The sequence below is a fragment of the Clinocottus analis genome, unplaced genomic scaffold (assembly GCF_023055335.1).
Source record: "Clinocottus analis isolate CAN_PGR_092001 unplaced genomic scaffold, fCliAna1.0.p SCAF_13, whole genome shotgun sequence".
Classification (NCBI taxonomy): Eukaryota; Metazoa; Chordata; class Actinopteri; order Perciformes; family Cottidae; genus Clinocottus; species Clinocottus analis.
Genome location: NW_027175854.1, coordinates 17,075,395 through 17,092,599, shown reverse-complemented (window position 1 = coordinate 17,092,599; position 17,205 = coordinate 17,075,395). Strand labels below are relative to the sequence as shown.

Genomic DNA, 17,205 nt, shown 5'->3' with positions numbered 1-17,205 from the left:
CACATTTCACACATTAAAGTGCGATTTCTCTTCCAAATATAATTTCCAGTAATGTAGAATTTATTTTTAAGTGTATAGAAAACAAAATATATGCAGTAGTAAGACCTCAAATGGAACCAAATCTGTACTGTTTGTGTATATATACTAATAAATGTAATACTTTTACAGGTATGAGTTACATATATACAGCTGAAAGAAATGCATGTCAGTGCATGTTTTTCTGGAATCTGATTAAATGCATTTTAGGGGTAAAGGAAAGTCACATGTACAAGACCATGCATTTAATGTTTTTTTTTTAATCTTCGTTTACGATATTCTTAATCGAGATTAAATGGTGTGGTGATGCATGTCACAGTGTAGAATAAATAGAATAGAATGTTAAAATGAAGTACATGAATTAAGGAAACCGCAGGAGATAATCAAATTAAGACATATAATTTAATAGTGTAATAAAAGTGCAGTTCATATGTTTCATTGGAAACAGAAAAGGGGCATTTTTTGGTAAACACACAAGAGAGAAACGTCAGTATTTTGTAACATGATGTTGTGTCTTGATGTTGCCTTTGGCTGAATCGTTTGCGCATGCGCGTTTCGCTTCGGCTCCGGTCGCTCCGCCATCTTTATCGGCGGCCCCATTGTTCACTCAGCGGCGGTTAAGCAGTTCACACTGCGCAATAGAATAACTTGACGGGTGTTACAGGCAGCAGCCCCGCGACAGTCGTGGACTTTCTCTCAGGGTTGCGACTTGTTCTCGGCCAGCAAGTTAAACAGAATGGACGATGACCAGCCTAAAACGCTGTAAGTGTGTGCCTGCGCGCGCGCGTCTGCGTTGCCGCTAGCTTAACCGCTCGTAGTCGTCACGTAGCTCGGTTAGCAGATGCAGCGTATTATTCCCCAAAACGGACATTTTTAGACGTTTAACTCAATTATAAATCCATAAATTGTGGGATGTTTTGAACCGAATTGCCTTGGTAATAACTAAATGCACCGTTATAAGCTAACATCTGGTGAATTTGCCTTAGCCGTGAACTATTTCCAGAAATAGCTCAAATTAACGCTTCGTTTTGCGCTGCTCGCCAAGGAAAATGCCATTTTTTCATTGAAATAAATACGGCTTGATGTGTTTTAGTGTGTGCCGAATTAAATGGTGACTTGCACGGATTGGCCACATGTGAAAAGCTGCTCCCCGCGGTCAGTAAGTCTGACGATGGGCAGGAGAACACTGGACTGGTTTGTTTTTTCCACGGAGTTTGGTGCGCCGTCACCTCCACAACGCTGGGCGATAGGATCATCAATGCACAGGCCTAGGGACAACATTTTTTAATGGGTAGTTTTGATACCAGTAACCCTCGTTGAATATTACCTAACGCTGATGTTAAATTAGTTTTATTTTAATTGTCACCTAAGATTAACTTTAATCTATTTAAAGCCAGCAGTGTTGAATGACGAGTTCAGGGTGCAGATATTTTAACGCTGGTATTTGTCCCGAGTTGCTCTTTATGTTTCTAGTATTAAATGCACTATGCATTTAATCATTTGCCATAAACTGTCTGGAGACGTTTGCCTTTTCTTGAACACTAAAGGTGGATTTGAAATCTGATTACCACCGGGTGCTGGTATCTTTCTTTTTATTGTGTTTATGTGTGTGGTTTTGGCATTTTCACATACGTCAGTCTCAATCATATTATTTGATGGGAATATGGATTTGTAAAATGCTAACCTTAAAACACTACAGGAAAACGTGAAGCCATTGCTTTACCTGGTGATCTAAGTATGTGTGTAAACAAATACAATCTAAAAACAATGCCTGGGCCCAGAGCTACTAGTTAATTGCCTCAAGAACAAGTTAACATAATGTTTAGGCTACCTATCCCAAACAAATATAGATATATAGATGGTACAAGATGTCACATTTATCCATCACAAAACTGTCTTTTGTACATTGTAGGTATGTGGGGAATCTGTCCCGGGACGTGACAGAGGCCCTCATCTTGGAGTTGTTTGGCCAGATTGGACCCTGCAAAAGCTGCAAAATGATAGTAGATGTGAGTTTATTTGTCAACCCCCCCCCCCCCCCCCCCCCTTGCCTGAGAAGATGCTTGGATTTCAACAGGCGCCTTTGGAAGTACAATCCAAGGACAACCATTGCACAACCCTTGAGAATTCATAAATCAATATATTTCTCCCCAACCTTGGGGTCTTGTTTAGTCGCATGCTCACCTTTTATGAATGTTCATCCTGTTGATGCGCAACAATTCCTCCAGAGTTCAGGATTATTCTGCAGTGTTCACCATCCTACTTTTTCCTTACGCCATTTTATTTATCAGCACTTGTCCAATAACAACAAAGGCCAAAGTTAATTGTGCTGTTTAATCTTTATTTAAGTAAATTAATCTGGAGTTTTTGCTCACACCCTCTTAAAGCCAACCAACTAAACTCCTGCTCCCAGGATAATTGAAATGCTCATTTATGCTGAAGCTGCCATTTTACTCAGAAGTGCTCAATCAGCACTGCGCAGCGGCAACTCTCAGAAGAGAAGGAAGGAAGTCGAGACGGCTCACTCCTTAACTGTTACTCTCGTCGGCACTGGAACAATCAGTTTGTTCAATTATTTTTAATTGATAATTAGTAACTAGCTCAAAGTAGCTTTTTAAAATCTCTATGAAGGAGAGGGAGGATCCTGTTGAGTCTTGTTTTAACCGATCACTTTAATCACAAATAATGTCGTCATATTTGCTACGACTTGTGTAATGGCCTCAGTGACTAAAAAGTCCAACATAGTCTGCTGCAACATGATCGATCTGTTCTGTAAATCACCTTTTTCAGGGAAAAACAACAACCACAAACCAAAAAGGAGATGTTCTATATATTTTTCTTTGATTGGCGATGGTGTTTAATGTTTGTGTTTCTTGTCCGCTCCAGACGGCAGGTCATGATCCATACTGCTTTGTGGAGTTCTATGAATATAGACATGCCACTGCCACAATCGCAGCCATGAATGGTCGGAAAATACTGGGTAAGGTAAGCTATCATATCTCCTTGGTGAGTGAACTATGGCGAGGCTGGGTGGGCTTTGTTGAAATGAAGCAACTGGAAAAACTTGTATCTTTTTAGAGCTCATCTTACTTCCTTGTTCCTGCTCCACTTCACTTCATACTTATTCCCCTGCGCTCGTTATTCTCCTGTGCTCAACCTGAAATGACCGTGGTGGGAACACCAGCAACTCTGTAATGTTACTGCTGTGAATTAAAAAACATGTCATGTCTTAATACTCAACAATGTGAGCTTTTGGTTATTCATTGAATAGTTTCCTTGTTTCTTGCTTTCTCGTGGTATTAACACAAGTAGATGCCTTATCAAGTGATTGGATTCAAAAATACAAAAGTCATGATGAATTCAAAGTAATTGGATTTAAATGAGATTATTAAAGTGTACTCTGCCCTTTTCTGTGTTTATCCCTCTCATAGTTGTAGGTTTAGGAGGCAAAAAGATGGCGTTACTTTTTTTTATTCCTCCAAATGGAGACAAGCAAATTCATTATAGGACTTTAAACAACATTCAGACTGATGCAGTTTATTTAATTTTGCCACCATTTGTGATTTATTTGAGACACTTTCTTGAAGTACTAAAACTATGAATATGCCTTTTAATACATTTGAGCAATAGTGACATTGCATCATGCTTTTTAATGAACACTAATATCAATTCATTTTCAAGTCTTCTGAACATGAAGTCTGTTTTGCATCCCAGTGTTTTTTTTTTATATAAAGGAAATGAATGCTAATATTTGTATAGTCTTCATTTGTCCTGTTTTCAGCAAATATCCACACTGGAGAAGCTGGAGCCAGTGATATTTTACTTTATATAATAATAATAATGTTAGGTGCATTAGAATACTTTCACATTAATTTACATTGTATGTTTACAAGGTGCTGTTTGAAATACCAATTGTCCCTTAATGCATCATTCTGTCTGTTTTTTAATTCAGATCGTTTTGAGCTAAGCTGGTGTTGACTGATAGCTTTAACATGGCCGTGCTGTGTAATCATGCTCCGTGTTTTTGATCTCCTTGAATTGATGCTCTTCTGTCCCCTCACGTCTTTACTGCTGTGTTCTTTTGCAAAGTTATTACCACGTAGAATCCACATAAGAGCAACTTGAAGAGAAATACATTCAGTTGAAAATATTTTATCCTCAACAGGTATTGAAGGACCATTTGAGGAGTATAACAAGTTCGTAAAAATCACTTGTTTGTAAGTCCCTTGTTATTTGGACCTTACTTCCTACAGTTTTGCTCCAAATTTTTACTTGACTGAGACTGAAATGTTCCTGATTATGAAGGTGAAATCTTGATATCCCTTTTATATTCTCCACTGTGTTTTGCTGTTTTTATAAACTAATGCAAAGGTATGTAAAATTAGATAATGACAATGGATGAATCAGTTTGTCGTGGCGCTTTAAGAACCCACGTATGGCCCAGAGAGACCAGCTTATGAAAGCATTCTCAATCACCAAATATAAAAGTAAACTGGTGTGTGTGTGACAAAGCCTCTAATCAAAGAGAAAGCATCTTCCTCCTTTATGCGAGTGTACTTCCCTCCTCACCGTTTCCCTCTTCCCTCCGCTCTCGACTGTCTCTCCTGCAGGAGGTCAAGGTCAACTGGGCCACGACGCCAACCAGCCAAAAGAAAGACACAAGTAGTAAGTAGTTCATCAAGGTCACCTGGTTTCTCCTTCAGGGCTTCAAGGTAGAACATATCAGCACTTTTCAAATACAAGTACCCCATATATAAAGAGGAGAGAAAATGGCTTCCCTTCAGTGCTACACTTACACAATATTGTCTTAATTGTTTCTGTCTCATGCCAAACATCTGGCCCATCTCTCAGTGGGTCCTTTTACATAACGTGCACACTCTGGTAATGCATAAAACAAATAATTAAAGATGTTATAAATTACTTGTATATTTAAATCCGGCAAGAACTGCTGCGTACCAACACTTTGTCTCAATGAGGAGCTTTCTTTTCCTCATTTCCGAAGCTTTCTACAATTAAAATAGTGTGCACTTCCTTGTAAATGAGAACAAAATGATTTAAAAACGTGTTTAAGTAAAAACACAGTGCAAGAAAATATGATAATACCTGCAACAATAATATATCGGATGTACAAAAGGGCAACGTTATGCCATTTTATTGTTTTAGTAAATAAAGTTCTTAAGAGTTGTTTTTATCTTTGACGCACTGATATCATTCTATCTGTGTTGAATAGTAGTTTGTGTGAACCGCAGTGCGCGTGTATGTTTTTGTTTTGTTTAGGTCACTTTCACGTCTTTGTTGGAGATTTAAGTCCTGAAATCACCACAGATGATATAAAAGCAGCATTCGCTCCATTTGGGAAAATATCGTAAGTGTATTCTCATGGTCGTTATTTGTGTTATTCTATATGTTTATTCTATATTGCCGATTTATATCAGACAGGCTGCACCCATAGCGTACTTTTAATCCCTTTGTCTAACATTCTCGATCAATATTAAATAAAAAGTGCTATCGATATATATTATTTTGCTTAATGTCAGCAAATCCTGTGAAAAGATCATAAGCAGCATTGTGTTGGTTGGTTTCCCAATACTGTCTGTGTCACTCCACAACAAGTCCTTTGGTTCCACGTTGTGAAAGAGTTGCAAATGTATAATTTAAGTAATTCACCTAAAGAAAAAAGTCTTTACAGCCATCTTTTGAATTTTCCTAGTTATTGATAAATGAATCAAAACGCTATTATTGAGGCGCTTTTCTATGAATTCCTCGACTGACTGCGTGTTACGTTTGTCCACAGGGATTGTCGAGTGGTGAAAGACATGGCCACAGGTAAATCTAAAGGCTATGGCTTTGTCTCCTTCTTCAACAAATGGGTAAGTGTGCCAGTAATGCCCATGTGTTAGAGGACTGAGGAAACATTAGCAGGCTCTGATTGTTACCGTAGTTGAGGCGCAGGGTTTACATGCACTGAGACGTTTGCTGTTCGTTGCCGGTGAGGAGTCTTGAGGAGGTTTTGTGTGTTTCTCTCTCTTCTTGATCAGGATGCGGAGAATGCCATACAGCAGATGGGAGGACAGTGGCTGGGAGGAAGGCAGATCCGGACCAACTGGGCCACAAGGAAGCCTGCCCCGAAAACTACAAACGAGAGTAAGTTCACTGTGATTGAATTAAAGAAGAAGAAATCGATGGTCTGCATCTTGGCTCTCCGACCTAATGTACTTATCAAAGGTCTCTAGATCACCTGAGAACACATTAGTGAATTTTCCATTTTATATTCCTCACGGGACTAATGTATAAACACGTCACCATAGGCGCTAAAAAAAATTCAATTTGCATTTTTTTATTTAGCTCATACAGTAGAGGCGCACTGTTGCATTTTTATATTTTGAAAAAAGCCGACAAATTAAAAAGAAATCTTCTCTAACGCTTCATTTAGCGCCCAACACCAAGCAGCTATCCTTTGACGAGGTGGTGAACCAGTCCAGCCCCAGCAACTGCACCGTCTACTGCGGGGGAGTCACAACAGGCCTCACAGGTGAGTTTCTCAACAGAAGCCCAAGTTGCGGCTTTATAAGCAGAATATTTATCCTTTTTGTTTTCTTTGCAGAGCAAATCATGAGACAGACCTTCTCGCCTTTTGGCCAAATAATGGAAATCCGGGTTTTCCCAGACAAAGGCTACTCGTTTGTGAGGTAAGGTCACTTTCTGATGGACCTTTCTGTGTGGGTGTGTGTAGACGTAAAACTATCACGTGTCAGAAATACGAGTCTGTTCGATGCGTTGGTGCACGGCGACTTGATATCAAACAGTCCAGCTCTCCTTCATGTGTGCAGGTTCAACTCCCACGAAGCAGCCGCTCATGCCATCGTGTCTGTTAACGGTACGTCCATAGAGGGCTACGTTGTGAAGTGTTACTGGGGCAAAGAAACGACAGACATGGTCAGCCCCATCCAGCAGGTACAGATGCCCCAGGTATGTACAGAGGATTAGCCAAACCCCGCAGCGTGCACTTGATCATCGCCCTGTGGTGCGACGTGACACTCTGCCTTTCTATAAACTATCATTCTGCACGTCAGCAGAGCACGGTGAGCTTCGCGGCGCAGCCCTACAGCCAGTGGGGTCAGTGGTACAGCAACACGGCCGCCGCCCAGCAGATTGGGCAGTACGTGCCCAACGGATGGCAGGTGCCGAGCTACGGCGTCTACGGACAGGGCTGGGATCAGCAGGGATACAAGTGAGTGCTGGAGATGACGCGGGATCAAAGGGACCGGCTGCAGCGCAAACCTTGTTTTCATGCAGCCGCCTCGTTTTGGTGACTGTTGGTCTCTGCCGTCACCAAATAGGTATTATGGGGTCGTTTCATGTTGTATCAGAAACTAACAGGATAGCTTTGAATCCTACACATGAAACTGCCTTAAATACAGCTTAAAGCAGGTGTGTAAATCCAGCTTTACTGGCCATATGTACTCTTACATTCTGCATATGCATATATGCTCTTGTTACTTTAAGTGGCAGATGAAGTAGCAATACTACACTGTCAAAATTACTGTGGTACAACTACTGCATGAAACCCAGTCGATCTAGTAAAATGCTGATTTATGTTTCGTATAAGCCAATATTCAGAATCTGCAGCATCAGAATACAGTCTAAATGCAATTTTAATTGTCCTATATGCTGTGTTTCTGTCTGCCGTTCCAGTCATTTACATGCCGGTGCCGGATGGACCGGCGTGGGCGCCGTGAGCAACGGGGCCATGGTGGAGCCGGGGCAGGGCGTCAACGGGGCCGTGCTCACCAACACGGCCGGCATGAGCACTGCCGGCTACCACACCCACTGATCACTGATCACAGTAGGCCTCTCTAAAGCCACAAGGATGATACTCTGCTGGGGGAGGGGAGGAGGGGGAAGGAGGGCATTAGATGCGCTCTCTCTGTCACCACACAAGGTTATTCTGTTAGAGAAGCTGGTACGCCATTTATTTTTTATTTTTTAAGTCAACCTTTACCAGCCCATAACGTCACCCACTGCCCAAATCTGCAAGTGTAAAGAAAACGATCCACTCCAGAACACGTAAACACAGTCAATAACCGCTCGATGCTAACACACCTTGCATTCCTGGGCCCATTTTATTGTTTGGCGTATTTTTGTAATGCCTGCAGAAAACTGGCCAAATGTAAATTATACGACCGTGTATAGATATTTCTAGCACAGCCACGTTTTTAATTTAAGAGGAACATCAATTAATTATAGTACAAAAAAAGAAACACCAGGATTAGTTTGTTTTCAGCCCTTTCAGAGCCAAAGAGCAAGGGCCCGAATTTTATACCAATGTTTAGCAATCGTACAGGGAGGAGAGGCTACCAACTTTTCAAACAGACAGCGCTCATTAATCCATAGTAAGTAAATGCAATGTATTGACTAAGGGGGTGCGATTTAAAATGTTTCTTTCTCTCAATTGGAAACCTCACTTCTGTTCTGTCCACCTGTCACTAAAGTGAACAACAAGTCCAAGGCAGTTCTCAGGGTGTTGTCCAAGTCATTCTGTGAAATGTAGGAAATCACTGAGCAGACGAAGTAGGCAGGTTGAGGGGGCAACATGGACACCAGGAAACAATTAAAATTCAGCGCTCCTTCACTTTCATCTCCTGGGACGGACTGAACAGACTGACGAGAATCCTGTCTGTGGATAAGAAGTGTGTGTAGGTGTGTGTGCGTATGCGTGTGTGCGTGTGTGCATGAACTGATGCTTTTTCACACAAGAACAATGTCCAGTTCATCTTCCCCTGAAACAGAAAGGACTACGCCATTTTTTTTTTTTTTTTTTGCAACAGATAGAATTGTCATTTTGTTTCTTTTTGTTGTGTTTTTTTTTGTTTTGTTTTGAGCAACTTTAAAATGATATTGTATAAAGAGCTTTTGCCTTTTGCCTTTTCCTTTTCCTTTTGTTTTTTTGCGTTTTCATTTCGGGACTGTCTTATAAAGAAAATGTTGCAGTGACACCATTGAAGTCATAAGACCTTTTTATGTTGGTTTATAAAACACTAAGTGGCTGTCAACTGTCAACTTTATTTTTAAAATTAGATTTTCAATATCTCAAATGAACCAATTGCAGGGATTACTGCCACTCTTATCTTACTTGTAGGCAGATAAATATTGCACAAATACTTAAGGTTATCTTTTCACAAAATTTGAAATACTAGGTTGTTTTTTTTATGTTTTTGCATTCCATAATCTTTTGTCTGTTTTTATGTATATAACCAAACAGTCTGTTCAATTGTACTGAATCTGTATAAAGACAACGTGTTAATTGAGGGAGCGAGCTTGCTTCTGTTGGGGTAATGGACTCCACAAACGGCTGTTTGACAGTAGCATCCCTGTCCAGTGCTGGTCCGTGTACGGTAGAGACATCGTTTGATTCTTCCAGCGGCTTGGTCGAAAAGCGGCATTGCAATGCAATGCAGGAGCCTTTTCGATTGACCAGTAACACATACTTTAAGTTATTCTGTCTTAAACCTAAATACTTGTTTTTATAGATCATGAAACAACCCATATGCGGTTCAAGTCTTGCACTGTGGCCACCATCATTTTTAATAGTTGGACAAATCCATTGTGTTGCCTTATCAGTGACTTACTTTTTTCTTATTTTTATTTAACCAAAAAAAAAACATCCAAAAGTAGGCGGTGCCTAAGAATGTTTTCAACCTATGTTTTGGCGAGGGAAGTTCTGTCGATGCTTTAGTAACATGGTTTGAGTTTTTGCTTTGTCCCCATTAAAATGCTGATGCTTAAAACAGCTCCCAGTTACACTGTTTGCATCTTATCTTTTAAAATCAGGTGGACCTCTAAAAACACCTGCACCTCTAAATGTAATGTTGTACGACGCTATGGTCATCATGTTCGCTTTATTTTTACGTTAATCAGTAAATGCATAGGGAAAATATAACTCTTTATATTTGATTTTATATAATTGTAAACTAAGTATATTTGGGCTTTGGACTCTTGGTTGAACAAAACATGACATTTGAAGACTTCAACAGTAACATTTTTAAAAACAATAGGTAAATTAATTCAATGTAACATGACAAGGTTACTTGTTTTTTTGTCTTTATACAACACATACGTTTAGATTGTAGTCCCAATTTGCTACATCTTTATATTATGCATTAAGATTATATATCAATTCTAACATGGTATTATTTTTGTCATTTTAACGTCTAGCATATAAAATAGATTCACACCGAACTGTGTAGATAAAAGTATAAAGCCATGCTTACAGCTCCGGGAGGCTATACTTTAGTTCAGTGGTGCTTTAAGCTAAATGTTATACAATCTCAACAGCCTATGCTTGTATCTTAGTTTAGTGTTGCTTGCTATCTATATCAATATAGATTTATATATATATGTATGTATGTGTTTTATATGTACAAATGTAGATATACAAGTGTTTTTAAAGGCTAAAGTCGACCAGGAAACTCCTAAAAACTAATGTAAACTCAAACGTCTGACCGGCAATCTACATAAACTACACTTCCCATGAGTCAGCGCTCCCGGAGAGGCCGCCCCCATTTTCTTCACCACGTGATCGCCTCCGACCAATGGGGAGTGTCGTTACAGGCGCAATGCGGTTGTCGGGATGTAAGGAGGAATGGCGACGGTCGAGGCGGTTTTGGAGGCCAGAGTCGAGATGAATTTCGACCAAACAGAAGCCGAACACAGGTATTTTAAACATTTCTTGCACCGTGAGATCGCGTGTGACCCTGTTTGTGTCTCCACGGCGAGCTGGAGCTGCATTTGATCATTTTACATGATGCAATCTGGAGCGTTATAAAACATTTAATTGTGTCAAATTGTTAGCCAAACTTAAGAATGCAATGTCTTAAGGTAAAGTTGAATATTGCAAATTTACTTTTTGTATTTAAAAAAGCATTCTTTTTACTTCACTTTACTCTCACTGCATGATACACAAATGCCACTTTAAACTACTGCCATACTGATATAATACTGCCAATGTACATATTCTACTAATGTACTGTTTATCACATATTACAACCGGTTTGCTCAATGAAATTAATATTTACTATATTTATTAGTACCTGTTCATACACTGTATATCACAATATATGTGTGTATATGTAGACATATATGTGTATGTATATGTAGACATATATGTGTATGTATATAAACAATTAAAAATGCATGATACGTATATATTTACTGTTTATATTTACTTTTATTTTTACATACATGTACAAAACACACAGACTCTTCTCGGCCATCAGACTGTCCTCGATTTCAAACTTCTAAGCGGTAATCTGTACAGTAATGTCATTTTTGTTCCTTCTTCCTCCAGGTTTGGGTCCATTCTGTGACAGAGAGTCCCAAAAAATGGAAACTGAAGTGACGGCGTCCTCCTCGTCGAGCGTGGTGGTCTCGACCTCCGCTCCGCCGACCGCCGCTGCTCAGGCCAACCTGGCGGCGAAGCAGAGAGACGGCAGAAAGGCCGCGTCCGCGACCCCCGCCTTCCTCTCCAACCTGGGGAGGGCCACCCTGCGCGGGATTCGCAAGTGTCCTCAGTGCGGCGTCTACAATGGCACCCGTGGGCTCAGCTGCAAGAACAAAGCCTGCGGGATCTCCCTCAGAAACGCGTCCTCGGCGGCGGGCAGGGGCGGCAAGAAATGTGCGGTGGACGTGATGAGGGTGATAATAGACAGTGAGGAAGGAATGGGGAAAGAAGGTGGTGCAGAAGGAGGAGGAGGAGGAGACCTGGGCGGCGGCTCGAGTGCAGGAGTGCAGGTGTTTTCAGTGTGTCACAGAGGAAGAGGAGCCACAGCCACGCAGCTGGGCTTTGTTGAACTCATCCCCACGGACACGGCCATAGCGACGGGCGACGGCGCCACCCTGCTGACCCGCATCAACCTGGGCCGCTGCTTCTTGCCGTCGTGCAGGCAGGGTCAAAGGTCGAATCAGGCCGAGGCGGAATCGGGGGCGCCCGGTTCCAAGCAGTCCTCGGACAGCCTCTGCGTCCACATCAAGCAGGCGATCGAGTGCCGCAGCTGTTCGACGCCGCTGACCTTGAAGAGCTCCGTGCTGGAGGGCCTGCAGGCCTCCATTCAAGCCAGGAAGGAGCTGTGGAGGCTGGCCACGGAGTCTCCGGGTCCCCTGGTGCAGCGCGTGGCAAAGGACACGCTGGTGGTGAAGTGCCACATAGATACCCAGCATCCCCTGGGGCTGCTGCATCTCACCGTGGGTGCAGGTGGACTGTCTGAGGGTTTGAAGAGCGAGAGAAAGGTCAGAGAGCAGCAGCAGCAGCAGCAGCAGCAGCATGCCGTGTTTCACTGTGCTTGTCAAGTCGGCGGCGGCGGCAGAAAGAGTAAACCGGGTGTCGACACTGCGGGTGGATCCGCCGGCTCGCATCCTCCGTCTCCCGGCCCGGCGGCGCCACAACCCTGCCTCCACTTCTACGCCTGCGTGTGCGCCTTTGCGAGCGACGAGAAGCTGGCGTCCGAGTTTGCCGCCTTCATCAAGTTCACGCCCAGCGGTAAAGCGAACCGAGCCTGGAAGAAACTATTCCCATAAATGTGTTATTCGGTTAAATGTTGACCTCCATGTTGTCTTCTTCTTGTGTGTTTTGTCTTCAGGGGTGCAGCAGAACGCGAGCAGTCGAGTGGTCGATTCCAGCGAGAAGCCCCCGCAACAGGCCGATTCGGTCAACTCGCATCTTAAAACGAAGAAACTTCGCCTGGATGAATCTCTCTCTGGTGGTTTCATTGTGACACGCCCTAAATAACATCTGCCATCGCCATCTTTACATACTTTTAAAGAGTACATATCTGGTTGTGTGGGTGGCCCATCTAGAAAACCTGAAGAGGATATTGAAGGAGTGTTTGTTGTGTTGCTTATAGTCTGTGTGTTTGTGTCTCAGGGAGCACGCAGGTCGTGGATGAGCGGACGGTGACGATGGGCTTCCAGCAGTGGCTGGCCGGCGTCACGGAGAGGATCCACCAGACGATGCACTACCAGTTTGACGGTGAATATGAAGCCGGATTGCATTTCTGGCTCATAGTTAAATAAATAGATCAACATTCGGGGTGATGCTGCACTTCCTTGCAGAGAGTTAGACGTCTGCACTGTAAATGTAAACCTGCAGCAGTTAGCTTAGCTTAGCATAAAGACTGGAAACGGGGGTAAACAACTAGCCTGGCTCTCTACAATGGTAACACAATCCACCGAGATGTAAGAGGCCGGGTAAGCTAAGCTAAGCTAACTGTGGATGTGTCCTGGTATTGAAACACCAACAAAACCTGTAAAAATATTGTTTTAATGAACTGAAATCAGTTAAAATCTGAGTATATGGCATAATATGTGGTGGAAAAATCATTTCCTCAATTATTTAAACACTCTTGTAACTCTTATTAATCCATTTTTTTTTAATATCGTTCCAGTTGCACAGAGCCCAGCTAGCTGTTTCGCCCGGTTTCCAGTCTTCATGCTAAGCTAGGCTAACCAGATGTTTAACTTTTGCAAAAAAAAGAGAGTACGTACATTTTTCTAAATATTCAAACGAGGGAGTGGAAAAGGATTTCTCACAATCCGTCGACCCATAATTGGTATGAATCGGTCATCACTGACGCACGATTAAACGAACCCGTTTATCTCCGACGGTCGCTTTGTAAAAGATGTTTGACGTTGATGTTCTTCCATCAGGGAAACCACAACCTCTGGTCTACCACATCCCACAGGAGTTCTTCATCGCTCTGCAGCACCGTCTGTCTCTGGGCTCCAAGAAGAGGAGGCTGCCCAACCTCACAACAGGTGCAACAACTTAATATACTGAATTATGTTAATGATGTCACAAGACGTCATTCTGGTCACACTGCATGGGAATCTGGAGCTGCAAGTTTTTAAGGTGTTTTGGACCCAAATATCTCAGTGATGGAAGTAACTATACATTTACTCAAGTGCTGTACTTAAATACTATTTATTTCCATTTCCATTCCGTACGTATATATGCGGCTACATTTTGGAGACAATTACTGGTCTTTTCTATTTTATTTTGCAGAATTCGTTTCTTGACGATAAATATAAATCGTGGACTATATATATATATATATATATATATATATATATATATATATATATATATATATATATATATATATATATATATATATATATATATATATATAAAGGATGTACTATTATAGGTTAGGCTACCCTGCAGTATATAAACTGGACTGTTCTGCAAGAACTTTTCAGGGTATTTTTTTATCATAATACGTAAGGGAGTATTTCTACCCGGTGGTATTGACTTCTTCTACTTTACTCATGATGGACTTTTACATTATCATATATAAATTATCTTTGTATCCGTGAACACGTACAGAACTCTCTTGTTTTCTCTCTGTTTGCGTGGTCGTCAGCGTTGGTGAAAAACGACGGCCTTCCTCTCGGCTCTTCCTCAAAGTACACCTGGCACATCACCAACCTCATGCAAGTCAAACGCATCTTTGACACCTCGGAGGTAAAGCATCTTTTCCCCTCGTCCGGCCGCCACAAAGCAGAGAGCGCATATTCTCTATCGCACGTTTAAAACCTGCACTCTCCTTCCCTCTTCATCCCCCTCCCCCTCCACCGTCTGTCCACCAGTTGCCTCTCGAGCTCTCTCAGAGCTTCGTGAGGAACGCCGACGGCTCGTATTCACGCTTCCGCTGCCCGGAGCCTCCGCCTGAACCGGAGCTACCGGAGGGCTGCAGGACGGACCGGCCGCAGGCCATACGGCCCATGGAGCTGCGCACCTTCCTCAAAGTCGGTGAGTGGCTCGCTCGCGCGACCAGAAGCGTCGCCCCCTCCCCCGATAGCTCGTCACGTAATGTCGCACACCGCCACCGTGTTCTCCGCAGGCCCGGCGGATCAGAAGGAGGCCGGCACGTTCGTGATCGAGTGGACGCCGGACGTCCTCCCCCGCTGTCGCATGGGAGAGCTCCGGATCGGCTTCGAGTTCGGCCACCAGCAGAGCGGCCAGCCGGAGAACAACGGCGAGAAGACGAGCGCGGCGGAGAAGGGAGGCCGCGGCAAGTCGGACTCCAGCCAGACGAAACACGCGGCGGCGCAGGGCGTGGAGATCATTCAGCTGGTTCTCTAATGACAGTGAGCCGTGTGAACAGCTGCACTCATCCATTTAACGGCCTCTCCGGGAGGACAGATATGGATTAATATGCCTCAGTACGTGACTTACCCCATATGTCAGTGTTGTATTATGCAAGGGATGGATAATCCATTGCCATGGGAATTACTCAGTGTAATATTGATCAGTATTTTTTGCACAATCCAGTCTACAGTGGAGTATTTATCATAATGCCTTTTTAAATATCCATAACGTTAAACTTTAAAAGAATAAACAAACAATAAAAGAAGATTTGATTATTTTTACGTGGTTTGAAACATTTTTTGCCAACCAGTAAAATTACAAATGTCTTGTTTCCCAGCAGAAACAATGCACGTGTAAAATGCTGCGTCATTATTTGATGAATGTGAGGCTGCTTGGCTTTCAGTCTCAGCTTTATTACAAGTACAAGTACATGCACACGCACAATGTGACGGCTGAAACCAGATGTTTAGAAGCTGTGGATGAAGTGCAGATAGTTTGTTTCTGCAGATTTTAAAAGGTATACAACTACAAAATCTCTGTTCTGGTAGAAGTGATGTGTATTACTGTAAAGGTCAACGTAGAAAGAAGTAGCTCTCTGTATTACTACTGAGTGGGTGGATGCTCAGACCTCCACCAGCAGATGGAGACACACAAGTGCAGAAGGTGAAACACAACTTACACCAATTTACAAGATGACGTTAAATAAAGTGGATCCACTGGATGAAACATATTTGCAAGACAGAATGCTTGAGAGCTTCTGCTGCTTAATGTTGTATTTTAAATTGTCAAGTGTGTGCCTACGTTGAGTGTTTTCCTTTGTATGAATAAAGACTTTTCAATCATAAATGGATCCAGAACAAAATCTCCGATGTTGAAAGCAAAGCTACGCCCTCGTGGTTAATGATGGAGGCACTTTTCTTGTGTGGAAGAAGTTCAGTGAGTTGATGGATGTTCAGACGTCCACCAGCAGAGGGCGACATCCGCCTTCTCTTTTCCACAACAGTGGAGACGGTGGCATCCGTGATGGGATTACTTAAAACTGCCTTACTTTGAGAAAATCAGTGTGACCGGAGCCTCGTTGTTCCCCGTTTCTGTGTTAGAAATAAATAAATAAATCAACAAATATAGAAAGAAATTCAGTGTTAAACATCATTTAGTAATTTTGGCTGCATCTGGCTTCGCTCCCTTCTGGGCATCACAAAGCAGGAATTACACACTCGCTGTGAGATGTATCGCTGGGAAACATCACGCACGCTTCCAAATATATGTCCAAAAAAAAAAAAATGTTGGTGAATTAATTAAGATTACAAGTTAATACCATGAGAAAACGCCACGCCAAATGATATGCACTACTCAGAAAATAGCAGCCTGCACAGTGTGCATCTACATCAGGGGTGTAGGCGTATGAGAACACTGCCAGACCCCCACCCTCCCCTCCTCCCGGCCTCCTTCCTCCCTCACAGGCCCCCAGGACATCAGTGTTGAGTACAGCCTCTGCCTGCACAGGGGGCCCCGGCTGCCAGACAGCTCTGAGCCACGCATTTAGCTGTTTATGTAGTCTGTCAGTCACAGAGACGCATCAATCCTCTCCTGGAAGGAACGGCGAGCACATTGTGACAGAGAGACGTCCGCCGTCGCCTGAAAGATGTGTTACAGACAGAGATGGAGAGGGCTTGGAGAGGGGAGGGGATGCTGTCCATGGAGCTGAAACGTTTAATGTTATGTTATTAAAAGAAGACAAATGGCGCGGCACAGTAAAAATACTCTGCGTGTCTTGTATTTGGACGTAGCATCTCGGTGACGTGGGTGAGCTAACCGCTAGCGCTGGTCTTGAGTTTCTCCTCCTGTTTCCGTTGCACTGTTTCGGTTACTTCCCTCTTGGCGTCTCGCCCACCATTGTCCACCATTCAATACACGGTTATTAGACAGAGAACGCTCTCTGTGATCGCTGTAGCTCGCTAACAGTCAGTTAGCTCAGTCGCTAATGGATCGATACGGCTGTGTCCTCGAGGGCTGCAGTTCAC

General features: G+C 42.8%; 2 protein-coding genes across 3 annotated transcripts; both read left to right on the top strand.

The window, feature by feature from the left end:
- Positions 1-615: 615 nt before the first annotated feature.
- Positions 616-9,828, top strand: LOC137783683 (cytotoxic granule associated RNA binding protein TIA1-like). Of its 2 annotated transcripts, none has more exons than XM_068573895.1 (12): positions 616-798; positions 1,949-2,045; positions 2,923-3,021; positions 4,647-4,701; positions 5,314-5,401; positions 5,831-5,906; positions 6,075-6,180; positions 6,470-6,568; positions 6,641-6,725; positions 6,867-7,005; positions 7,113-7,267; positions 7,732-9,828. In XM_068573895.1, the coding sequence occupies exons 1-12, from the start codon at positions 773-775 to the stop codon at positions 7,868-7,870; spliced, it is 1,164 nt and encodes a 387-aa protein (XP_068429996.1). In that variant the 5' UTR covers positions 616-772; the 3' UTR covers positions 7,871-9,828. The 2 variants fall into 2 exon arrangements, with proteins under 2 accessions (XP_068429996.1, XP_068429995.1); XM_068573894.1 differs by having other exon boundaries at positions 7,110-7,267.
- A 635-nt stretch (positions 9,829-10,463) lies between these two features.
- cunh2orf42 (chromosome unknown C2orf42 homolog) lies at positions 10,464-15,982 on the top strand. Its single transcript, XM_068574154.1, has 8 exons — positions 10,464-10,749; positions 11,384-12,571; positions 12,672-12,791; positions 12,956-13,060; positions 13,738-13,845; positions 14,454-14,554; positions 14,680-14,842; positions 14,934-15,982. The coding sequence occupies exons 2-8, from the start codon at positions 11,419-11,421 to the stop codon at positions 15,173-15,175; spliced, it is 1,992 nt and encodes a 663-aa protein (XP_068430255.1). The 5' UTR covers positions 10,464-10,749; positions 11,384-11,418; the 3' UTR covers positions 15,176-15,982.
- Positions 15,983-17,205: the final 1,223 nt, after the last annotated feature.

What these genes read in the sequence shown, in the direction of transcription:
- LOC137783683 (XM_068573894.1), top strand. Translation starts at nt 773, where the DNA reads ATGGACGATGACCAGCCTAAAACGCT. An exon ending in GATGACCAGCCTAAAACGCT is followed by an intron (nt 799 to 1,948) that starts GTAAGTGTGTGC and finishes TGTACATTGTAG; the next exon opens with GTATGTGGGGAATCTGTCCC. An exon ending in GTCGGAAAATACTGGGTAAG is followed by an intron (nt 3,022 to 4,646) that starts GTAAGCTATCAT and finishes TCTCTCCTGCAG; the next exon opens with GAGGTCAAGGTCAACTGGGC.
- cunh2orf42 (XM_068574154.1), top strand. Translation starts at nt 11,419, where the DNA reads ATGGAAACTGAAGTGACGGCGTCCTCCTCGTCGAGCGTGGTGGTCTCG. An exon ending in CCTGGATGAATCTCTCTCTG is followed by an intron (nt 12,792 to 12,955) that starts GTGGTTTCATTG and finishes TTTGTGTCTCAG; the next exon opens with GGAGCACGCAGGTCGTGGAT. An exon ending in GCATCTTTGACACCTCGGAG is followed by an intron (nt 14,555 to 14,679) that starts GTAAAGCATCTT and finishes TCTGTCCACCAG; the next exon opens with TTGCCTCTCGAGCTCTCTCA.